This window comes from Hemibagrus wyckioides, linkage group LG07 (assembly GCF_019097595.1).
Source record: "Hemibagrus wyckioides isolate EC202008001 linkage group LG07, SWU_Hwy_1.0, whole genome shotgun sequence".
NCBI lineage: Eukaryota > Metazoa > Chordata > Actinopteri > Siluriformes > Bagridae > Hemibagrus > Hemibagrus wyckioides.
In genome coordinates this window covers 19,999,506-20,024,900 of record NC_080716.1, presented here as the reverse complement: position 1 = coordinate 20,024,900, position 25,395 = coordinate 19,999,506, and the positions used below count along the sequence as shown (strand labels likewise).

Sequence of the window (25,395 nt, the reverse complement as noted above, 5' to 3'; positions counted from 1 at the left end):
TTCACTCTTGGTATTCCTGCCTTCATTGCCTCTATTTTTAACCTCGTCCTGTCTGTTTTGTATATTTTTGTCTCACCTTTTCTCTCTCTCTCTCTCTCTCTCTCTCTGTCTCTACAGATTCAAAAGATGTTGGAGGCTCTAAATGGAGAGTGGGTGTGGTTCCAGCAGGTGTTGATTGACAGCAACATTATGTTGAAAAAGCACAAGGAACAGTTCAAGAGCGGTCTCCTGTTTTCTGCTGAGGAGTTCAAGAAGAAAACAGAGTCTGTCATGCATGACTTTACCATCACAGGTACTGTAATACACACATACACAAACAAACGCACACATAAGTTTATGGAAAGAATAGAACATGATGGGGCAAAGAAAAATAATCAAAGTGATTCAGAGTGCAGCCCATCCCATCCTTATACCACAGCTATTTGCTGCCAATGCTAACAATATACACTACCAGTCAAAAGTTTGGACACAACTTCTAATTCCATGGTCTTTCCTGATGTTTATTTCTTTCTACATTGTAAAACAATGCTGAAGGCGGCCGAAATACACAATAATGTCCTTTGAACAGTTGATATTGAGATATGTCTGCTACTGATGCTCTGTAAAGCCTTCATAATGGCTCTAATCTGAGGTGCTGTTAATTGGTGATTTCTGAGGCTGGTCACTCTAAATGAACTTCTCCTCTGCAGCAGAGGTAAGTTTTGGTCTTGCTTTATTGGGATGGTCTTCATGTGAGCCAGTTTCATCATGGTGCTTGATGGGTTTTGCAAATGCACTTGACAATACTGTTCTTGCAAGAACTATTCCAGAACACCTGACCTTCGTGTCTTAAAATAACAACTGACTGTTTTTTGTTGTCATTACATATGGATTACTTAAGTCCATGTGTGTTATTTCATAGTTTTGAAATCTCCAGTATTGTTCTAGAATGTAGAAAATAAATCCCTAAACAAAAAACACTGAATTAAAAGGTGTGTCCAAACTTTTGACTGGTAGTGTATTATTTATTAAATAATGACATTTTAGATGTTATACTTAATGTTGTGGAACTTCCACAAAAGCAGGTATGTTATCACTCATTATTGTTGTCTTTCTTTTTATACACGTTTTCTTTATTTGTTATTGTGGAGCGTTCACTACACAGTGGGTACTGTAGTCAGCTGCTGTTAAAGAAACGAAATAAACATTTCCTCATCAGACTGTGGTATAAATACTTATTTCAGTACATGTGATTTCATTGATATTTTTATTTAACCTCTGCAAATGCAACAGTTTAGGAATAAACAGAAATGTATTGCGGCATAATTGATTGCAGTGTCAATATTGTACTCTCATCCCGCTCATCTTTATAGAGATGTACAAGCTTTAACAGTAACAGAGACCGCATGCTAATTTTCTTATCCACTTGTCCATTGTGTGGCCAGCTGAGAGACGGGCATGTTGTTGTGGTTATGTGTACTATGCTGAGAGAGGCACGTAGAGTAGGTTGGTGGTCAGCGCTGACTGAAGCATCCCACTGAGTGCCCCATATCTCTGCAGGCCTCCACAGCTCTAGGTCACCTCTCTACATGAGCCTCATGCAGGACGCCTTGCTATCACAGCACTCATGATGGGGGGCTGAACAGTGTGAGCAGAGCATGCTACAGCCATTCACCCTCCTGCAAAGCAAAAAAGAGTTCTCCAGAGCCAATTAAGCATGGTGTAATTCTTCACACATACCCCCCGCACACTTTTTCTCTTTCTCCCTCTTTTCGTTTTGTGATTCTCATTTGGTTTCTCCTTTCCTCTGCTCTCTCTCTCTGTCTTTCTGAATGCTGTATGCAGTTTTGCTCCCTCATCACATATTCCGAGTGCATTTTTCCCCACCTCCTCAGTCTCCTATTGTTTATCTCCTATTTATTCTCCACATCCATTAAAATGAGATTGAAAAGTTCCCCTTTTTTCCCCACTCATGTTCACTGCCACTTCTCCTTAGGACTAACAACAAAGTCATACTGTGACAAAGAGTATCAAAGAGGACAAAGCTCTCGTCCTACTTTTCTTCCCTCTTTTCTTATTATCCGTTTCGTTTATTTCTCTCCTTCACCCTTCACACTCCAGCCTCCTGCTCTCCTGATTCTCTTCTTCTTCTTTTTTTTTTTGGCTTGTTTGTGCATGATTGTAGATAGCTAAGTCTGTTGTTTTTTACTCCATACTTTTACTTTTGTTTGAAGTTGTTTTGTCTGTCTTATCTCTGACGAAGTTTAGGTTTAAGAAAAAACCATCCACGTAGCTTAAGCAAACATCATTGACATTCACCCACATTATTTCCCACAACTCCTTTTCTCTTCCGTAAACGAATGGCAGCTGCAACTTGTTGAGGACGGTGGGATTGTTTGGATTGTTCAGGAAAACAATGTCTGACTCCAGCAGGTTAATGAGGCCAGGAAGCAGCTTTGTGCCCAGTGAAATTAGTATTCCAGACATAACCACTGTTTCAAAAAAATATCAGCCACTTAGGCTAGCACTCACTGCACAATCCTGTCAAGGTGCCCCACTGTCCAATCTCATCTAGATTTCTTTATAGATTAACTTGTATCATTTCCTGCTAAGCTGCTGAAGATGGTGAACATATTCTGAAGCCAATACTATACAGTGCATGATGGAAAAATAATAATACTGTCCATTACAACCTGCATTGCATTTTACTGTTTGTTTGTCTTACTATGCTTGTCAGGATCTTCCATCGACATAATTATTACTGCAGCTAGAATGCTATGCCTGCACCTAAATCTAACCCTAACCTTAAACTTAGTAACAGCGAACATTTCGGCTCATTATTATTATTTTTTTATTACAAAATCATGGGGAAAAGCCAGATGTCCCCTCAAGCTAAACACTGTCAGGTTTTCTTATCCTTGTAAGGACAGTTGGTCCCCACCATGATATAAAAACCTGCACACACACACACACACGAACACACACCTTAGAGGTACTAATTTTGTCTTTTTTTTTTTTTTTTACAGAGGCCTTTGTGTTATACCTTGTTTTGGAAACTGGGAATATATGTTTGCACTCTGTTTCCTCATAGCCTTTTAGCATGTTTATACATCAAAAAATGTTTCACTTTATGTTAATTAATTCTGTGTGTGTGTGTGTGTGTGTGTGTGTGGATCTAGGTCCATTTAGCAGTAATGTAAGCTCAGGAGAAGCCCTTGAGTATATCTCATTGCTGAAAGCCCAGCTGGAGTCTCTGAAGGAAGAAGAAAGCACAATACGCCACGGCCTTGGTGTCTTCATGATTGATCAACCCTCTTCTAAAGACATACAGAGCCTGGAGAACGTGTGTATTAATTGCTATTACCAACTTACTCATGCACTCGTTACCGCGTAATACGCACTTGAACCTTCCACTTTACAGTGCTTTAAGAAAGTACTAGGTTCCTGCGAAAAAGAAAAAAAAAAAATGACACTATGCAGAAGTCTTAGGCATATAGGTAAGAATAAGAAATGCTGTAAAACAAATATGTCTTTAGAAACAATGAAATGAAATGCTATTATTTAATACAGAACTTTATAAAGAGCAGTATACAGCAGAAAACTCAACATTTGCTGTGACAGCCCTTTGTCTTTAAAATGCATCAGTAGTCTCAGGTACAATCTGTGCAGTTTTATATGGAAATTGGCTGGCAAGTTTTTCTAAGCATCTTGGAGAATCTGCAGCCGTTCTCGTGGAGACTTTGATTGTGGCACTTGCTGCTGTTTTTGCAGGTAATCCCTGACAGCTAGTGTTGATTTCATGTCTGAAAAGTGGTCTATTACGTAACGTGTTACCTTCTTTACTGACATACAAGCATTTCTCTGAAACAATTCAGTTTCATTTGGAAAAGGTATGCTTGGAAATCTCAAATGACCAAAAAAGGCAGAAGTCACGAGAAAAAGAAAATTAATATAACAATTTTTAGTGCTTTTGTGATGGCTCAAGGACAGTAAGTAGGAATTATATAAAGTAGATTAAACTACCTGTGTGCTTTGGCAATAACGTCTACGAAGGTTTAGTTCAGAATGTCCTATTATTCGTTCTTGATATTCCTGGTAACTCTGGAACTTTGTGTGAGCATATTTGTGTGTTTTTATTTCTTTGTATACGTGTGTGTGTGTGTGTGTGTGTGTGTGTGTGTGTGTGTAGGACCTAGATTACCTGCAGCATGTGTGGGAGATTGCTCAACAATGGGAAACTCATTGGAATGAATGGAAGTGTGGACAGTTCGCCACTCTACAGACAGAAAACATGGAAATCACAGCTCAGACCATGTTTAAGAAACTCCACAAGCTTAGCAGAGACCTTAAGGCAGGCATCCATTCATCCATTCATCTTTTTATTTTATTCAACTGTACAGTCAATTCAATTCAGTTCCATTTACAATTGCTATACGGTTTAGGTACATATACCATATTTACTACTGTACTACCACACACACGCAAACACATCACACACATTTCCTACAGCAATTTGGGCCAAAGTGCTTTTAAGCCCTCTCCCCATATACACCCTCCACACTCTGTCTAACTCTTGATATACGTGCTTTTGTTTAGCTAATTATCCTCTAAAGCTAATTTAGTTTCACTTCTCAGTAACTTCGATGTCATTAGACTGTCATTAGCTTTAAGCAGATTAGAAACACCTGCATGATTGAGGCCCCCTGGGTGCACTTTTCAACTGACTGGGGATCAGTGGATCATGGTGCATTGCTCAGCTCTTAATGATTTAGCCTGCAGTGGGATAGTGATGATTAAAGTGTCTGTAGAGAGACTGATGGTGTTGTGTGAGTGGGGTTTTGATGTACTGTTTCATAGTAGAGTTGACTGTTTGTGTGTCATTGTAGGATAAACAATGGGACATAGTGGATTTCTCCAAAAACAGGATCGAGCAATTCAAAAGAACCATTCCGCTGATCTTAGACCTGAAAAATCCAGCCATGAGAAAGAGGTGAGCCTTAAAGATGAAACACCCTGGCACCCACATACCCCTAGGGCTGTCAGAACAAATTTCACACTTTAAATATTATTCCATTTTTTTGTTTTAAATGGTTTAATTATTAGAAGGCAAAAAAAAAATTAATTTTCACATGTTAATCACCTTGACGTAAGATCATTCAATCACATTTCCTAAACCTTTTTCTCATAAAATGCAAAGTTTATTCCCATTATCTGTGTAATTAAATAGATCAATATATGGTGCATTAGGTAAGCTCAGGTCTCCAACAGTTATATAGGTGGGTTCGACAATTTAACATTCCCACCATGTTCATGCCACTCTCCTCCAGGATCTACAGTAGTAGCCTTTAGCATAGTGTCTTTAAAATGACAGATAGGAGGCATATCCAAACCCAAAGAAGCATTCTGGTCCAGAACTCCAGAATTTTCAGTGGGGTTTCTCAGCCACTCAATACACTCGTGCTGAGACTAAACCTGTACTGGGTCTAAACCTTTCAATTTTATCTTCCATGTTATGTGTACACGATTTTTTAAAAATGACTGTAGCACCTTTAAAGCGCTTTGTCAGGCATGACTACATAAAATACAATGCCATAATTTTATACCCCATGTAGGGAGCATATATAGTCAACAGGGAGCCATTTGGGATTTTGTTTCTAAACAGAATTAGGAAGCATAAATGTTTAATAGTTTACAAATTACATGGCCCTGTTCTGCTGCTTAATGGAAGATGAATACATAATGAAACCCTGCTGCTAATGCCTGTTTTGTCTGTCAGTATAAATGTAATTTTTTGAAGAAATTTAATCACTCCAATACACAGTAAGGTGACAGCATTATCATCTTGAGTGGCTACCTATCAGCCACTTATCCTCACAAATGTGCCTTCACACTTACAGTTCTAGAAGTTCCACTTCAACCATGTTGCTTGCTGCGTGTGCAGAAATCCATTTATACTCCATCTGTGTAACTGACTCTTGAAGCTTCTTATCAGTGGACAGTTAAATAGTTAAGGCTTGGGTGGAGCGAGCTGCACTGAATCACTTCGCCGCCCCATTAATAATGGCTCCTACTCCTCTCCATATGAGCCCAAGTCACGCTGGCTCCATACCTGTGATGACAAAATGAAACATTTTTCCATGAACACATTTACCTGTTTTTTTTTTTTGCATTGGACATTGTCATACTTCCTGTTGGTTCTCAGATTGGCAGTGGCATTCCCAAAACAACACCCCATCCAGCCCAAACAGGCCTGTTTTGACAGCCCCAACAGAGACAGCCAAGACAGGCACAGATCTCTTCTGATAGCAGGCAGCTAATAACCACTGATGTAACACTCTGCAAGATGCTTCCTAATATTCCCCGGTAGCCTAGTGTGCACACAGGGGAAATGTGTGATTGTTGTGGAGTTATAAAAAGACATCGGAGCCTGGTAGTCTTGGAATCGCTTCTATAAATGAGATAACAGCCAGATGTGCTGAATGATTGTAATATCTCTTGTGGGTGAAGTCTAACTTTTAAGACTTGTCATTTGTAAAATACTAGATGTCAATCATGGATCTGTGAGACACATGAAGTGTTGATGTCTTTTTATGTCCTTGTTTTTCAGTCATCATGGTACATATTTAGTTCTGTCAAAACACCTATATCACGGTTCGATTTTAATAATATAGGTGTATTTAAGGGAAATAAATTCATATTTGAACTGGTTCTACACTTAAATGGTTTTGATATTTGATTTGCTTTACCTAGAAGAACACAAATAATTATGTTTCATTAAATATAAAAAACAAGTGTTGAGAATGATGCTACACACATAAGTAATACTTCTGAAAAGACTTTATTGTTTTTTGTCTCCTGATCAACCTGAAATGAATCTGAAAACTTGCTAAGAGATGTACTCAGAATTGGTGACTTAAGTGCAATAAATGCACCAATGTTTATTAAGTGTGGTATAAGCAGGAGCTTTAGTTTTCTGGGTGGCCCATTAAAATTCCCCATAGCATCTAGACTGCCACATTTAAATGCAAGCCTTTAAGTACAAAAATGGGAAATAAAAATGTGTGGACTGAAGAAGCATATCATTTTTTTTTTGCTCTTCAATATGATGTAACGTAAAAGCAAGAGACAATTTACAACTAAGTAAATAAAAAGACAGACTAACACGATGATATATAAATGATAACCTGGCAAGCATTCAAATAAACATTGAGAGACTAGTAGGCTTTTTTGCTTAATTTAATAACATGGCTTCCATTCTCATTATTTAGCAGTGTAGAAAATAGCACTTGTTCCAGGACACGCTATTTTCCTGCATGCTAAACTTCAAGCACAGCGGCAGAAAGCTCGATGTGGAAAAATGCAGTTTCTACTGTTTAGCACCATAGCTCAAACTAAACAGATTATTATGGAATGTGCTTTTAATGTACTATGTTATGTTGTCAAATTAGTAAAATAATGGCGAAGTGTCTTGAATATTTGATGTGCTCTTCGCTAAAGAAAACATGATAATTCATGATTTAAATGATAAACTGAATTCAACTAAAATTCTGTTCTAAAGTAAAGGAATGTCTCTCATTAAGATGATATCATTTAGCGTGGCTCGCTTTTGACATTCCATATTTCATGAGTGTGTTTGCAGCCGACTTGATGAATTGCAGCTTGAAATATTTTAGCTACTACAAACTGTCAAGCAGTGGCACTTGACTTAGTACTACTCCATGCTCGAGCCATTATCCTGCAATAAATAAGGTCAGAATCAAGTGTAATTAAAGACACACCTTGGTTTTAGGCAAACATCACCTTATGTACACAATTCCTCTGCAAACACAGAAATCTATACCAAACACGTAATTCTGAAGAGCAACATGCACAATTTTGGTATTAACATCTAACTCTGGGCAAGCCCTATCCAGTCAAGCAATTTATTACATAGTTTTTTCTACTTAATGTGTGTATGCTTCAGGCACTGGAGTCAGATTAAGCATGAAGTGCAGCGTGCCTTTGACCAGAACAGTGCAGAGTTCACGCTGGAAGAGATTGTGGCACTGGGTCTGGATCAGTATGCCGAGCGCATCTGCGAGATCTCTGGAGCTGCCAGCAAAGAGCTTTCCATAGAACAGGTAAAGGAGTACACCTGACCTAGAGCATTGTCTCACACAATCTCTTCTGCCTGTGAATATGTTTCCACAGTCTTTTCACACCCCCCAACTCCTGCTTTTTCATCTTTTTTTCTTTCTGGAGGTAGGTTCATTTTATTCACACATATTTTTTTTTCCATGTTTCTAACACTCTGTTTACTCACATAACTCTTTGATGATTAAGTTAAGCTTCCATGCCTTTAACTCCTGCTCTGGGGCTCTTGCTCTCCTGGCCACCGAATTCCTGAAGCGCTTTAAATGTTAAAGAGAAAGTAAGTAAAGGAGTTAGGAGGCAGAGGTCACTGAAAAAATGTCAGCGAGTGTCCTGTGAGTGACCTTCAGTCAATAACCTACTTAAAATGTCTTCACTGGTTCAGTTAAGGTTTGATGTTAAGAGTAGTAGGTTAGACATGGATGAGAGCTTGCCAGTACAGTAAAATATTAGGGTCAACCTTACTATAAGAGTTTACTGTTCAGAAACTGATAAGTGATTGCCCAGAAGGCTTGTGTGTGCTGCGTAGTTACTGGCTGAGAAAGCTCTCTTGGGAATGCAGCTGTAAGTCCTGTGTGGTGGCCATGGGGGAAATGAGCCCTGCACTTAATTTCCTACACATCAACCCTCACTGGCCCTGCAAAGGAGAACCAAGAGACTCTTCCTCTGACTGCCTGTCAGCCAGGAGACTGTGGGAGTCTCTCTCTCCTTCTCCTCCACCCTCTCATTCTCTTGCTGACTTGGGATTCCCAGACGTGCTGCTCTGTGCTCGCAGAGGTTACAAAAACACAGCAAGCAGCAGTGGGAGGACGGACTTGTTTGAAGAGCCTGGAACCCCCCAAAGCATACCACAGTTCACTTGGAAGTCATGTTCAATAGAGAGAGAAAATGAGAGAGTGAAAAAACCAAGGCGAGAGAATAAATGGGAAGTGACACCAGTGCGTTCCTCCACGTGGCTGGTGTTTCGAGAATGATCTTCCCTCTGATGAAGACAGGAATCTGCTGTTAGTCAGATCAATGGTCTCCTCCTCTCATAAAGTTCCTGAACCCTTCTTCAGTCTGACAACTGCCTACTCAGCTCTGACCTCTGCCTGGATTCAGAACGAAGGTGGGAGGTGCCTTCTTGTGTTGGAAGTAATAATAGCGCTCTGCTAATTCTTGCCTTTTATGTGTTTTTTTTTCCACAGTCGCTGGAGGGAATCTCTAAGACCTGGGAGGAGATCTCCCTGGACATCACTCCCTACAAAGACAAAGGTCACCATAGACTAAGGTGAGGAAGAGAAGGTTAAAATTCAAATGTCTGAGGGTCAAGAGGTCTCAGACACTCGGGTGCTTGATGAGAGGCAGATAGGAGAGTTAATGAGATGATTAAAGCTCTCTGAGCCCCCATTTATTTCCAGTGAGAGCTACTGCATGGCTCCTTAGGGGTCGGATTTGGGGATGTTCATGCTGTAAACTGCAATTAAGATAAATTTCTGTTCCTCATGTTATCAGCATGTATTTCCTCAGTTTAGTTATAAGGAAGCCTGACAGTAGATCGAATAATATGAGCTTGTACTCGCTGTGAATGTCAGCAGTAACTAATGACATTGTTAATGAAGTTATTCTGAGATTCATCTACCAAAGTCATAAACGGACAGAAGCCATAATTTAGTTTAAACTACTTAAAGCACATAGTAATGCTTCAAATCAAATTGTTTCCCTAAGCAGCTAGTTTTTATTTACAAAATGACAGATGTTTGCAAAGCCTTGTCAGGAATACAGTTAAGAGTTTAAAATGTGATTTGTTATCTAGTTTTTCTTTTCTTTATATAAGGTTCATGTCTTCATTATTTAAGTCCATCCTTCTGTGCGAAATTCTCATTACTGTAAAACCTCAATAATGAGTGATAGATTTATATGGAGTTATCAAGAAACCGGCAGATTAATTGATTTGATTTCTGAATTGATCCAAACAGAGTCAAACTCAGAGCAAAGTGAAATAGGTGCAATAACTTCCTTCCTGTTTGACACGTATTTTAAGAGGATTGTAGGTATTGTAGGATTGTAGTGTGATATTTTAAGGGGATTGTAGGCACAAAATTAGCCACAAGAAGGACAAGACTTGACGCTCTTGGCATCAAGTTGTTCTAAAATAGAACAAGTTCAAATGAAGCAGCTCTTTATGAGCAGGTGTACCCAAACTTTTGACTGGCAGTGTAGTTAACACATGGAAAAATGAAGCATTCGCTGACAGAAATATCAAATGTCACAATCTGTGTTTTTGTGGTGCTTCAGCAGAAATGGATCCAGATGCTACATATTTCCAGAGTGACTTTTTCTGACCTACTGCTGCACAAGAAAAAGAGCTAACAAATAAAAAATCCAACTTACATCATACACACATGCACATGTTCTGAGTGAGCATTCCACAAATCCAAATCATTCAAGATTTCTGTATGTCTGGAATACTCTTACATCTACCTAACAATTGCTTCTCAGTGCCATGGCCCACAGGACTCGATCTGTTGAGCTATTATCTTTAAAAATCAGAAACACAGTTAGGGGACACACTATGGAGCTACATGTGTACATATCCACAGCCCCACACACACACACACAAACCAGGCCACAGCTACAGTTTGTCTTGTGTACCCAGTAGTTATAGCCCTAGCCCTTCAGCAGCTTTCCCACCTCTTAATTGGAGAGTTGTCCTGATTGACTTTGCCTAATTGATGTATTGAATTATTTTTACCACAGCCTAATTGAACCATAACTTTCATGTGTTCCCAGTCGAAGGGTAATTGGCGGTTTTGTGCAGAGAGGAGAGCTGGATGTCCACAGAGGGCCCATTACTGGCTTCATCAGATGCAACGTTATGGTGCCTTAATGTGAATATATTAGCACCAAAGCAGGCCAGCAGCTTAAAAACACTATTCCTCAATATGATGGAATAGTGCGCTGCAGGGGAGTGCTGCTACATGCAAGAGCACAGTATTTCATATGGCATTTTGATATTAGTCTGGGTGACACACCTAGCAGCCCCCTAGGTAATGGAAATGGAGAGTGAAAGAAAGGAGAAGATGCAAATTGAAAGAGGAAAAGAAAAATCATTTAATAGTGTTAAACAGGCCAAACTACATGGCTTGTATAAGCAGGTGTTCTCACATTTTTGCAGCCAGTCTGAGTGTTCAGAGTAGGTTTATTTTTATTAATATATTTCGACTATTGAAATACTAGAGACATTAGGCAAATGCTACCAACATATTTATTCACTGGAGCCATTACAGCTTCTTTTTTTTTATTCATTCATGAACATTTCAGCTAGACAACCCAAACCAGTTATATTGTGTTAGCATGTCAGGCAAATTTATTTGTATAGCACAATTCATACACCAAGGCAACTCAAAGAGATTCACAATGTTAGAGCAAAAATACAGTTAAATACTATCATAAAATATAATGAGAGAAGAGAGAAAAATCGGTAGTAAAAAAAAAATTCAAACAGCAGTACAGTACAAAGTAGAACAGACAATAAAATACAAGCTTTAGTGCTTTGCAATTCTAGCAAAGAGTGCTCATTTAAATGCCCCAGCGTACAGAATTGATTTTAACCTTGTCTCAAAAATGGCTAAATTTGAGATGGACCTTAGGCCTTCTGGAAGGAGATTGCATAATAACCAAATGCAAATGGTCCTGATTCTAGGCACCATTAGTAAACCTGTTCCTGTTGATCGATGAAACTTGGGTTTTGTGTTGTATTATTTAAGCATATACAAGATTTTTAAATTTATGTTCTAGGTTTTCTGCGTTTTTAACTCATATAAAACTGGCCTGCGAGGGAACAAACCGAAACATACATTTGATGTACAGATGCAAATATTAACACTCCCAATATCACTCTCACACATAGTCTTAGAGCTCTTGCAACTGCAATGGAAAATATGTGTATCATTTTAAAGAGCACCCTTTCAAATGTAATCACTTTGAACTGCAGTTGAGTCTGATGTGATTTATGCTTGGTTTTATGTTAAATTAAGAAAATCAACAACTTCACATTAAAATAATTTCTGTGGTTTTAATCCTGTTCAACTGTGACCAGTCAATTAAACTTGTAATTATAATGCATAAGTATAATACAGTTGTAGTAGATAGTTGATAAGGATCTACAATGTCTTTACATGATTAAAATATCATTTAAATTAACTTATAGATCCTGAGCTATACCTTACAGACTTCTAGGATAGCCCAGATTTCCTTTGGTAAACCCGGACACATATAAAACACAGTGGCGGGCCGTGCATTTCACACCTAGGCCTTCACCGGTGTCCTTCCTGAATTAATCCACCTCTATACCATCATTATGACACCACAGCAATAGATACTAATCAACCGTTAAATAGCAAAATAAAAAAGAAATTAGACTACAGTATTTCACACCTCACAAGGAATAGTCAATTTTATTACGGTTACTTTTCTCAAAAAAGACATTCTTGATGACGCTTGAGGCAAAATGCAATCTCAGGAGGACACAGCATCCGAAATGAGATGCAGCGAATATAGAAACAATGTCCTCCTCCAACAACCTTTCTTCACGATCTCTAGCTTTTCTTGAAAAGTCTGCCTTGAAAATGCATTTGTAAGGATGTCCGCGACCAAATCGATTTCTTCTCCTCTGTCAGCCATTGTGAGTTAAAATATATGTATTTTATTTATTTTGTGCGGTTCGCTACCTCTGACTACTCCTGACTAATCGTATGCCTGCTAGATGGCCCCAGTGACGCCAACTCGAAATCTGATTGGTTAATGGAACAGTTTCATTGCCACTTATTTTAAGCTACGGACGCCTGCACTATTGATTCTGAAGGCCTTAAGGCAGCTTTCTTTCACTCTGGCGACACATGATGTCAGCCACTGGCTGAAATATGATTGGATAAATACTCTTATCATAAACATACACTACTGGAAGCAGTGCAACCAAGAGAAAAGCTATGAAATGTAGAGAATAAAGTATTGGGAATAATTTAATACACATTCATGGAAAAATATATTAAATATATTAAAATGCAAGTCAGTGATTCATATCACTGCTGTTTAGGTCAGCAGAGAAGGCCTTGCTGGCCCTGACGGCCCACCACTGCTAAAACATAAAGATTACATAATCCTTAATAAACCTTTAAACCAACCAATGCACAGGTCCACAGGAAAACAAGCCAAGATTATATTATTCTTAGAGAGGCACTTGCCTGTCCTTAAATAAATGCTCTGAGACAGAGAGAAAATCTCTATTTGGATCAATTTAAATGATAATATTAGCATTTTTGTTGTTTGATTGGGACCATCAGGGAGTTTCACACAGCACAATCCTATTCTCAATTATTCAAACAAGCCTGAGAGAAATGGGAAAGAGAGATGAGACACTGTAAATATACTGCAGCCAAGTACACACTCTAATCTAATGGAGTCATTTGTACGTCAGAAAAATAGACCCTGGACACATCCATATTCAGTTTGAAGCGTGTACTTGTGCATGGGCTGAATTAGGAACGAGGTTAATTGAAGGCTTGTTTATATTTCAAAATATTTTTTGGTTTGTTTTTTTAATTACTGTAGTATTGCAGAGAGACTGTATGTAAATATGTTTACATAGTCTTTTGTGTGCACTTGTCTGAATTGTACAGTGCGTTGATGTGGGTCTGTGCAGGCTTTTGTTACTTGGTGTATAGGCATGTGCTCTTGTGTGTTTAGATTAATGAAATGTGTGGGGCGTGCTGATCGTAAAGCCCAAAAGGCTGCGTCTCTGTTTTCTGAGCTGTCATCCTCCTGCAGTCACAAAACCCACCCACGCCCACCTGAGAGAGAGAGAGAGAGAGAGAGGGAGAGAGAGGGACAGGCATGGGTTGCTGTCACACTGACAGGTAGGGAGATGGTGAAAGAAAAAAGGAGGCCTAAAAAGAGAGCGTGAACGGTAGAAGCTTGGAGCTTAAAGTGGTCCCTGTGACACGCCAATCTCCTCTTCTATTTATAGTGGCAGTGCAGCGAGAGGCCGTTCATTCGCTCTCTCCCTTTTTCCCATGAATCTCTCAGCTTGTTAACACACGGATCCCATGTAGGAAAAAAGAGATTCCATCAGCGTTAGCCTTTCTTCTCCTTCACATTTACCTTCCCTCTCTCTTTCTCTCTCCCTATCTCTAAAGCATACTCGTTAGTATTCAGGTATGTGCTCTAGGAGACAGAATCTATTTCATATTACTGTGCCTCACAGTAACGGATGGTAATGTTCTGAGAGTGCAATGATCATGCTGTAGATTATATTGAACATTATGTGTGTAGATGTTATTATGTGTATGTTTGTGTTATTGTGGCGTGTTTAGACACACTGAGAACAGAGCGTACAGCTGTCAGATTCTTAAGAGCTGCATTTGAATTGTAATTACTGATGTAAAAATCTTCAATATGTCTTCATGCAGGAATATAGTTGTGTATATTCATATTTAAATGTATATTTACATTTAAGCCTCGGTTTGGCCAATTCCTCATATTTGATACATGGGTGTAGGATAAATCATACTCGAGACTGCAAAATGCACTGCATGTCAAGAATAAGTCTAATAAGTATCATATACATTACCATTTTAGGACACATACTTATTTTAAAATACACTTAAAATTAAACCACATACTTTTACATGTGATTTCTATATGATTCATTTTATTTATTTCCACCTGTGATTTCTACCCATAATTCATTTACCCTCACCTGTGATTTCTACCCATGATTCATTTACCCTCACCTGTGATTTCTACCCATGATTCATTTACCCTCACCTGTGATTTCTACCCATAATTCATTTACCCTCACCTGTGATTTCTACCCATAATTCATTTACCCTCACCTGTGATTTCTACCCATAATTCATTTACCCTCACCTGTGATTTCTACCCATGATTCATTTACCCTCGCCTGTGATTTCTACCCATAATTCATTTACCCTCACCTGTGATTTCTACCCATGATTCATTTACCCTCACCTGTGATTTCTACCCATGATTCATTTACCCTCACCTGTGATTTCTACCCATGATTCATTTACCCTCACCTGTGGTTTCTACCCATGATTCAATTACCTTCACCTGTTATTTCTACTCATGATTCATGTGATTTTGCCTAAAAAGAAGGGGTGGTTCATCTTCAAATATAAAAATATTCACTAACACTAACACACACCCACACACACACTTCAAGTAGTCACTAACATGTTTAGTATTTAAACTCACATTTGATTCTAAATCATTCACTGCCTTTTAGCAAAAAAATATTCCTAGAAACACAAAGCAAATCAATGCCTAATCCTGAACCTTATAATTCTCCAGTAATGGTTTAGAATAAGCTATTTCAGTTGGATTAGCTTAGATTTTACGGTTGTATTCAGTGTAGCACACCAGATAGTAGCTACCTAGCAAAGACTGATATCAATCACAATAGCAGATATTCATCAAAATGGACAAACCCTAGCCATATCCATGACAAACAACCGATGACTGGCAAATTAAATCATATACAGGAATTAGAGCAAAACCCGAAACAGCAAAAATGATTTACAGCCTGCTGCTGTTATTTGAAAGCAGCTTATTTATAGCTAGTGGAATTTATATGAGGTTGGGTTGCATTTAACTGGTAACGAAATTAGTACCTTGGAGCACAGGGTTGCCATTATTTTTATTATCAAGGAAATAACAGATTGTTAACTTTAACTGTAAATGTAACGAAATATGTTTCTTTTAATTCCATTAAGTAAAAACAGTCCAAATATATTTATTTTATATATATATATATATAGTTTATAAGACTTATCAACAGTATAACTCTCATTATTCTATAGTGTTATTACGTCTAGTACAGAAAAGGCACACACTTCTGATATAGCCTTCCGATGATAGTCATTGAGAGATATTATGTGTTCTCTCTGTGCTCTGCTGTTATCACATTAGAAGAGCCACACTGTGTGTGTGTGTGTGTGTGTGCGTGCGTGTGTGTGCGAGTGCACGCCTGTCTCCACACATGAATTTGTGCTTACTGTGTTTATTCTCCAAATTCAACGTGAGACCTCAAATTATAACTCAACCCAGGTTGAGCAGCTCTCTCTGAATTATTGACGTTGATTTGTGTCTTTATTATGTCCTTAGTGAGGCCAGACCAGTGCCATTGCAAGGCACAACACTGCCACCTAGTGTCTGTGTGTATGTGTGTGTGTGTGTGTGTGTGTGTGTGTGTGTGTTGTGAGTCCTGTGTGTGTTCGAGAGCTGACTTCATGTTGCTATTTTGCTGTTGCTTCTGGTCTGGCCATCTGCTGCAGATTAGAATTAGACTTGCGGCCTAATTTAGTTAGCATCCCAACCCAAGCTCGCTGATGAGAAAGAGAAAAAGTAAGAGAGAGAGACAGAAAAGAGAGAGAGAGAGAGAGAGGTAAAGGGCTTTATTGAAGACACTGCCCTGCAGATAAACTTGCCATCTGATGGTGGGGGAATGGAAAAGATCTTGATTTTCCAGCTGCGAACACTCCCTTCCAAAATACACACACACAAATCACATTCAAGCAGCTTATGATTTGTACTCTTAATGGAAAGAACAACTGATACATTTACGTTTATTTTTATTTGAAGACGTTTAGGGGCCTCGTTGTAAATTTTGTGACCACTGGCTCAGAGTCTTATACGCTGATCTGCCACCGTCTAAAATAGCTATGAACTGAAATGACTGAACTTGAAAGAACACACATAAAAGTTCTGCTTTTCACATAAAAGAAAAGAACATTTGTAGGAAAGTATAGTATTAGAAATTTCTATTCCTTAGAAATCTAGAAAACACCTTTGCTCCACCTGTTGCATCCTGCCCTGTTCACATACAGAGGGTCTGTTATTCATGGAAATGTCTCGCCCAGCATGTGATTGATTATATTTGTCCTTTAAAATATGCAGCCTCTGCATATATTTGTGTCAGTACATTAATTCACTAGAATCTAAATGTATATGTTTGTGTGTGTGTGCGTGTGTTTAGGGGGAGGGGAAGACCCTAAGTTCTAAGGGAGTTATTAATGACATAGAAATACTAAAAATAGCAGTGGTTTTTGTGTAAGAATCAGTACATGGTATATAGCTATAGCTGCTGCTCTGTATTGAGCTCAAGCTTTCTCTCTCTCTCTCTCTCTCTCTCTCTGTCTCCAGTTTCTACTCTCATTCGCTGTTCCTCAGAGACAAGTTCCAATCAGCAAACACACACACTCACACACACTGCATTCCACAAACATGCCTTAGACGTCAAGTCACACACAATCAATCAGGTAATAAGCATTATCACACTCATGAGTCTGCACACACACTGTCAGATCTGGCCTTCTGCAGACAACTGTAATGAGTGTGACCATATGTGTGTGTGTGTGTGTGTGTATGATCCACCTCTCTCTCTCTTTCTCTGGTTTTCTCGCTCTGTCTCTGTGTGTGTCTGAAAAACTGAAGCACTTATCCATACCACATTGCCTCTCTTCCCTACGTTGCTCACCATACAAGAGTGTAGGAGGTAATTGAGTGTCTCTATTTAGGAAAAAGAGAATGAATGCGGCTACTTCAGTTCAGTGCAAATGAAGGTTAAACGCATTTCCTGTGCTATTAGTCAGGTGTAGGGTTTTTTTTTTTAACAAAATTTGTGAACAATAGCCCAAGCAGAAGTTTCTCAGTTTCTATTGGTTAAAGTAAATATGCTGCTGCAAATGATTTTGTAAATACAAAATCTCTTATTGTCACGTTAAGAAAATGTATTTGACCTTTTCAGGCAAGCGATTAAATTAAGCAATTAAAGAAACATTCTGGCAACCTAGTCTCAACCCATTTATAGTGCATGCGTGATTGTTGACATTAATGTCAATCACGCATGCACTATAAATGGATCGAGACTAGGTTGCTCTTTTCCCTGTAAAGAGGAAAGAATGAAAAATATGACTGTAAATTGTGTTTATCATGGATGTATTGGGACTATATAAAACAAAAAATCTACAACAATAAACCATTACACTCTAAAGGGCATGAGACACGATGACCTGAAAGAAGAAGTCTCGTTTGTGTTCGTCCAACTTTCCAACATCAGAGCAATTAGCAGATAATTATGCTGTCTCTAAGGTTTTGTGGGATCAGTTTGTCATCAGCCATAGTTTATCCTCTGAGTTTATTTTAGGACACGATGACTATGTTGGGGATATAGGATGTGGTGATGCAGTGGGTAGTGTTGTCTCAGTGCTACATGATCGCTGGGTCGATCCTGAGCTCATGTTACTCTCTGTGTGAAGTTCCATCCACCATCCAGGGTGTATTCAGTGTTCACTGACCAGGATAAAATGGTTACTGAAGAGGAATGAATGAGTACACAAATATTTTTGACAGATAAATTCAAGACAGTGTTCTACAAACATGTTGCACGCTACATGTACCTCGTTCTATTTCTATGCATATATCTACTCTGCCTTATTTTCCTGCCTCTTAGCCCCATCACCCCCCTCCACCCACCCCTCTTATTTTCCTGTGATGCCTGAAGATGATTGGTGCATCCTGACTACCATGACAACCTGCTCTGCCTTCATCTTGCGCCCCTTACTTTCCTCTCGCCTGGGTACAGAGGGGCAGAGTGTGTGTGTGTTTATATTCTGGACATTTCACAGAGGGGCTTTTAGTTACAGTAAAAGCACATGGATGTTGAAGGGAGTACAGGGAAGCAAAAAGCAATATGAAACTCATACACACACACACACACACATAGACACACACACCTGCGGCTTCTATGGACTGCATGGCGTTTGTGAGAACAGAATAATATAAGCTTATCAGATCATTATGATGATACACGTATCTGAATGTCAATGGAAGGTAATGTATCTATGTGTGTGTGTGTGTATGTGTGCATTTGTATATCTATGTCATGTGCAAGGGCTGTCTCATCTTTGCACTAAAGCTGGGTCTACTGTTGGCATGGAGACAGTTGCAGCGGCGTGAGGCTGCTGCCATGGTAACGCAGTACACTTAGGAGGGGGTCGAGGGCCAATGCTGTTCACTTTGTCCTTTCTTTTGTTTGCTGCATCTTTCCCGCTGCTCCCCTGCCTCAGCGGAGAGAAAATGGTGGGTTCAGATAGAAATGGAGGTTTGTGAGATTGAAATGGTGCAGAGAAACAGATGTTATTGTCAGCATGAAGACTTCTGTCAGGGATGGCCACTTTAAAAAAAATCCTGAACCTGGTTTTCATTCTTGTTCATTGATCTTTTCTTTTTTTTTTACTTTGAGTACCTGGGGGTAATGCTTAATAACTGCATGTGCCCTTCTGTCTGTGTGTGTGTGTCTGTGTATGTGTGTGGAACAAATGTTCACAAAAACAGTACAGTAGTTGTACAGATTTTCCTTAAAAAAAAAAATAAATGAACCAAAAGATTTTCTTTTGATTCTGAAAAAAAAATTCATATCAATACCTATCTACAGTAATCATGCCAAAGAAAAGTACTAACAGATAACGGTGTGTGTGTGTTTGTTTGTGTGTGCTTTCTTTAGAGGAACAGAGGAGGTATTCCAGGCCCTGGAGGATAACCAGGTGACTTTGTCCACAATGAAAGCCTCACGCTTTGTCAGGGCTTTTGAGAAAGAGGTGGACCACTGGGAGCGCTGTCTGTCTCTCATCCTGGAGGTCATAGAGATGATACTTACTGTCCAGAGACAGTGGATGTACCTGGAGGTAGTCACACAAAAACACACATCAATGACCTACCACCATATTTTACAAATAGCAGGTAAAGGAGTTTTTCCTTGAATTTTATATCTTTTATTATTTTGCCAAACATCCCTTACAATCCTCCTCGCTCCTCACTTCCTGGCAAAGTTTTGGAGCTTTTGTTTTACTTTCAAATGCTTAGGTATGTTTTATACACATGTAACTGTCAGTCACAGGGACACTCGTGTCAATCTTGGGTGTGTGTGAGCTCATGCATGTGGAAGAGGACAGATAGCACTTTCCTCTGAATGTGTTACGCTGTCCTGTGATGCATCGTGAGCAGCAGTTAGCCTTCACCATTCCTGGTTGGTAGCTGTCATATATTGGGGAGACCAGGTGACCAAACTGGGCAGAAAAATGGTGGGAGGGGAAGGTTGATGAAAGACAGGGATTTTACATGTGTGTAACCTTAAATTTGTGCTCCAGGTAAAATCAGAATGGTCACAGGCTTCAGTAAAGATCCCAGAGATTTAACTGAAGAAGCTAATTCAAAATATTCTAAACATTTATTCAGAATATAATTTTATATAATAGTTAGCACTGACACATCTGTATGCATGATTTCACTCACAAACACATTAAGGCATGCACCTTGGTAAATAATTTTCCCTGTTATGTTTCATAGCAAAGTGGAACCTCGGCATAAGAACTCGCCTCCAAAACGAATTAAATTCGTATGCCGAGGTTCCCCAGTGTATATTGCTAGATACATGAGCATGCAGTACACATCATTTTCCAGTATGAACATTTATACACACATATTATAGGTCTAGATATTTTTTTTTTTTAGAAAAAGAACCACCCAAAAACCCATGCATATTGTCAAACTCTCCAGCATATTGTTTCTTGTAAACGAGATCCAGTGGTTAACCAGGCATTCACAAACACATATGCACATCTGTAAAACTTCGCTGATTAAGGATGAGCTCACACATATACGGACCTCACTCGCTCCTTGCTTCCATAAATAAGCCCCATATCTGCAGAGGTAGAACAGCAGGTTTGTAGCGCTGCATTAACCATGACACCAGTACCTCCGGCCTGATACATAAACAAAAATACACAATCTAACATGATTGCACAAACATGCAACGCAGGGCACGACTTCAGAACCAGCTGTTCTTTTTGCATCGAAGGGAAGAGCATAGTGGCTGTCAGAATAAATATCCTGTGTATGCGTGTCTTTGTATACACACCTGTGAGTCCTTTCACCATTCATTTCTAACTCTCTCTCTCTTAGAACATCTTTTCGGGAGAGGACATTCGTAAGCAGCTGCCAAATGAGTCTGCTGAGTTTAATGACATCAACTCCAACTGGAAGGCCATCATGGATCGACTAAACAAGGACAAGAACGCTCTGAGAGGAACACAGCACCCAGGTAAGAATGAGAGGTTGAGCCATGTTACATGGGGAAATGCTGACGCACAGCAGTTTGTGAATAGAAGGAAAAGAACCATGTGAATAAGATCTTTACTGTTTCAGGATTCTATTCACGCTGCTCTAGTAAGCCATTCAGTTAAGATCGATGAATGGTTATTTAGTATTTATTGTGTTTAACCATCAAGTGAATCCACTTATTTACTCATCTTATATTAAGTCAGATAAAGTAATAGTGCTTCAGGAAAAAGATTAGACTTTGAAGTAGAAGAAGCCTTTATTATTTATCGTGTAGGGTATATTCATATTGTCCTTTTCGTCTATATTTTACAAAATAAAATTATATCCCAAAAAATCTCATATAATCAAATGAATGAAATACAAAACACTGTAATATAACGTAGTATTGTTATAAGTGACACAAGAAAGTGGAAGAAAGACATAAAGAGAGCACAGATCATTAATTGTCCCCTCTCTGTGGAAGGTTTGCTTGAGAAGCTGTCTGAGATGAACAGTAAGCTGGAGGAAATCCAAAAGTCTTTAGATATGTATCTGGAGACCAAGAGACAGATCTTTCCACGATTCTACTTCTTGTCCAACGACGACCTGCTGGAGATACTGGGCCAGTCACGCAACCCAGACGCAGTGCAGCCTCACCTTAAAAAATGTTTCGACAATATCAAGAGCCTGCGTATCAACAAGGTGCATCCACACCCTGAACTCCCAGATGATTAAAGAGATTGTAGAGCTGGAAGCTTACCCTCATGATCTCCCTATTAAGTGTGGAGAAAATACTCTAAATAATTCTTTTAACCAGCATATTGTTTTCTTAAGTGTGTCTTGGTCACATTGGCCCCTGTCTGGTTCTACAACAGCAATTATGCACACAGTAACTAATCTGTGTGTGTGTGTGTGTGTAGATGGGACTCAGTATGAAGTCTGAGGCTGGTGGGATGTTCTCTGCTGATGGGGAGTTTGTGGAGTTCACTCATCCAGTTCTTCTAGAGGGGCCAGTGGAGGTGAGCTCAGAACAATGTCACGACAAATACATGCATTAGCAGTGGTCAGACTGAAATGAGAAAAGAGATTAAATGGGGGATGAGGCAGGATTTGCAAACCACAAGAAGCCTGAGCCAGCAAAAAAATACGAACAGGGTGGAGTGCGGTATCTTTTTTTCGGAGAAATATGAAGCATTGGATTTTTGCCTCACTATTTTTTTAGTGTCAGCTTGTTGTTCACAGTTCCGAAAAATAAAACATTCATCTAGCTCATGTTCCCAGTACATTTCTTCCAAATCATATAATACCAGGACTATCCAAAAACGGCTATATTTTTGGCGCCAACCTGACAAGGGTGAAAAGACCAGTATGACTGCTGCTTTACTCAGATTTACAGAAGACATTATGATTTGTGTTCACTTCAGTGCGTCATCCTTAAGTTTAGGTCATTAGTATTTTGAGTAACATTATATAATGTTGAAAAAGCAGACCTGCATAGATTATTAATGCTTTTTAAGGAATACATGTTTCAATCAATGAAAATCTCATTAGGTCAAGTACCACTTTAATGTCAAGGTATAAATAAACATAATATTGTGACCTAAGTTGGGTTTAAATAACGGACAGGACTAGCACACTATATGACTAAAGTATGCGGACACTTGACCAATAACACGTAGATGTGCTTGTTGAATATCCCATTATATATCTAGGCAACTTTTCTGGGAAGGCTTTTCAGTAGATTTTGGCATGTGGCTATGGGGATTGTGCTCATTCAGCCACAAGAGTATTAGTCAAGTCCACCACTGATGTTGAACGAAAAGGCCTGGCGTGCAGTCAGCAATCCAGTCTATCTTAAAACTGTTCAGTGGGGTTGAAATCAGAGCTCTGAGTGAGTCCTTCCACACCAAACTTAGCAAACCCTGTCTTTGTGGACTTTCTGGAATAAGTTTGCACTAGGCCCTAGTCTCAATGAAGGGAAATTGTAATTGTGCAGCAAACACATTGTACACAGTTGTGTGTGTCCAAGTTTGTATTGGGAAAAACCCACATATGCTTGTGATGGTCAAGAGCCTACATACTTTTGTGCATACAATGTACATCCTGGCTTGCTTTTTGTTAGTATGTATGTATATATGTTAACACGTGTGTGTGTGTGTGTAGGCATGGTTGTGTGATGTTGAGCGGACCATGCGCTGGACTCTGAAGGATTGTCTGAAGAACTGCTGCCTGGCTCTCAAAAAGATGACTGGAAAAAGAGATAAATGGGTTAAAGATTGGCCTGGACAGGTGAGCGACCTTCTACAAGCCTGTCTACATGTGTGTGCTTGTACATATGGTAAAATGTACTCGTTTCATGCAGATGCTGATAACAGCTAGCCAGATCCAGTGGACCACAGATGTCAACAAATCTCTGATTGCAGGCAAAGACAAATCAGACAAATCAGCACTAAAATCCATGAAGAAAAAACAGGTGAGATAAGTGACTCTCATGGGGGGTCTTCCTGCAAACAAACCGATTGATTTCCTGTGGCACAAGCACAATGATTGACTGATGTCTTTGACTTTGTTTGTTGACTTAGCTAGTTTTCAGACTCAAGGTCAGTAATTTAATGGACATCAGAACAAAGACAAAACTGCGGCAGATCTAACTGCTCATGATATAATCATGAATATTGCACCACAACATGGGTGTCACACTGTGCCTTATTATTACACAGCAAGATCAAGTGTCAAGTTTTGTGTCTGTCATAGGTGTCCATGCTGCATCGCTACTCCGAGGCAATAAGAGGAAATCTCTCTAAAATCATGCGCCTCAAGATTGTGGCCTTGGTTACGATAGAAGTTCATGCTCGTGATGTCATTGATAAATTGGCCAAAGCAGGGTGCTGTGACGTGAACGCTTTCGAGTGGCTTTGTCAGCTCCGCTTCTCCTGGGAAAAGGTGAGAGAGAGTGTTCGATGAGGGAATGGGGAGAGAAAGGGAATTATTATTATTTGCATGCTACTAATAAATTCCAAGATTCACCTTACTAGTTGTGGTTTATTTGATTTATGTGCTGAATTATTTGTTATCTTGTAGTATTTCTGTTTATTACTGTATAAATAAAGTTTATTACTTAGTATACTTATTATAGTCTTTTATGAAATAACTCATCAAAGCACCATCTGTTTGCTTGTGTGTCTGCAGGAGGTGGATGACTGTATTATCAAACAGACCAATACACACTTCCAGTACGGTTATGAGTACCTGGGCAACTCAGGCCGCTTAGTCATCACCCCTCTCACCGACAGGTACTGTAACCATGGCAACATGTCTGTTTTCACCTATGAAAGGTAACATTGGCTGGCCTGTGGGCTGAAACATTATTGGATTCCCTGGAGCCTAACGGCCTTCCTGCTCCTGTTTTAAGCTGCTTTGGTGCACTGCTGCTACGGCTGTAGGAGGAGTTTCCCTAAAGTCATTTTATGCATTTTTATCTTGTACAGAACCATTGCAGCTGCTCACCCACACAATAACCTGTGGTCACTATGAGCAAAATACATTATTATATGTCATACTCGTGTTCCTGAGGACACTAATTGCCTATATTCACATTTTTGAGTTAAAATGTTTTTAAAAAAATTTTTGCATCTAATGGGTGCACACACTAGCTCTTTGTAGCTAAATTCACTGGCCAATTTATTAAAAACACCTACACAATTACAATTAGCTGAATATAGCCCATTGGTTGCTATACACAGTATGTCATCCCCCTCTATCCGGGGAGTATTTGTTGTTAAGTTTCTTAAACATGCCGGTGTTACAGCTGTGGTCTACCAACAATACTGTACCAAATACAGAAACCAAATTAAAGTGGTCAGATATTAATGAGAGATTTAGGGATAGAGGGCAGTTAATAGCTATATTTTGTAAGACCTGCACTCAATTCTGACCGCTCATAACAGTGCCACATATTTATGCTAACATGCCTCTACAAACAGTAAGCCTATAGTGGTCTGTTTCCACTGAGGTATGGTGTACTAGCAGTTAGTATAGGCGCAAGGTAACATGTACCTTAAAAACAGGTTGATAATTATTCATCAGAATATAATGGTCTTTCTTGTTATTAAAGATATGACTTGT

General features: G+C 39.2%; 1 protein-coding gene across 2 annotated transcripts in view; it reads left to right on the top strand.

The window, feature by feature from the left end:
- dnah2 (dynein, axonemal, heavy chain 2) overlaps positions 1 to 25,395 on the top strand; it is a 122,734-nt gene that overhangs the window by 43,748 nt on the left and 53,591 nt on the right. For both annotated transcript variants that reach the window (XM_058395942.1, XM_058395943.1), the window contains 14 exons: positions 118 to 292; positions 3,159 to 3,322; positions 4,169 to 4,330; positions 4,866 to 4,969; positions 7,943 to 8,099; positions 9,297 to 9,379; positions 19,676 to 19,856; positions 21,133 to 21,271; positions 21,755 to 21,972; positions 22,191 to 22,289; positions 23,434 to 23,559; positions 23,633 to 23,743; positions 24,025 to 24,213; positions 24,460 to 24,563. In XM_058395942.1, the coding sequence (XP_058251925.1) occupies positions 118 to 292; positions 3,159 to 3,322; positions 4,169 to 4,330; positions 4,866 to 4,969; positions 7,943 to 8,099; positions 9,297 to 9,379; positions 19,676 to 19,856; positions 21,133 to 21,271; positions 21,755 to 21,972; positions 22,191 to 22,289; positions 23,434 to 23,559; positions 23,633 to 23,743; positions 24,025 to 24,213; positions 24,460 to 24,563 (2,012 nt within the window). The remainder of the gene's footprint in view (positions 1 to 117; positions 293 to 3,158; positions 3,323 to 4,168; positions 4,331 to 4,865; positions 4,970 to 7,942; positions 8,100 to 9,296; positions 9,380 to 19,675; positions 19,857 to 21,132; positions 21,272 to 21,754; positions 21,973 to 22,190; positions 22,290 to 23,433; positions 23,560 to 23,632; positions 23,744 to 24,024; positions 24,214 to 24,459; positions 24,564 to 25,395) is intronic.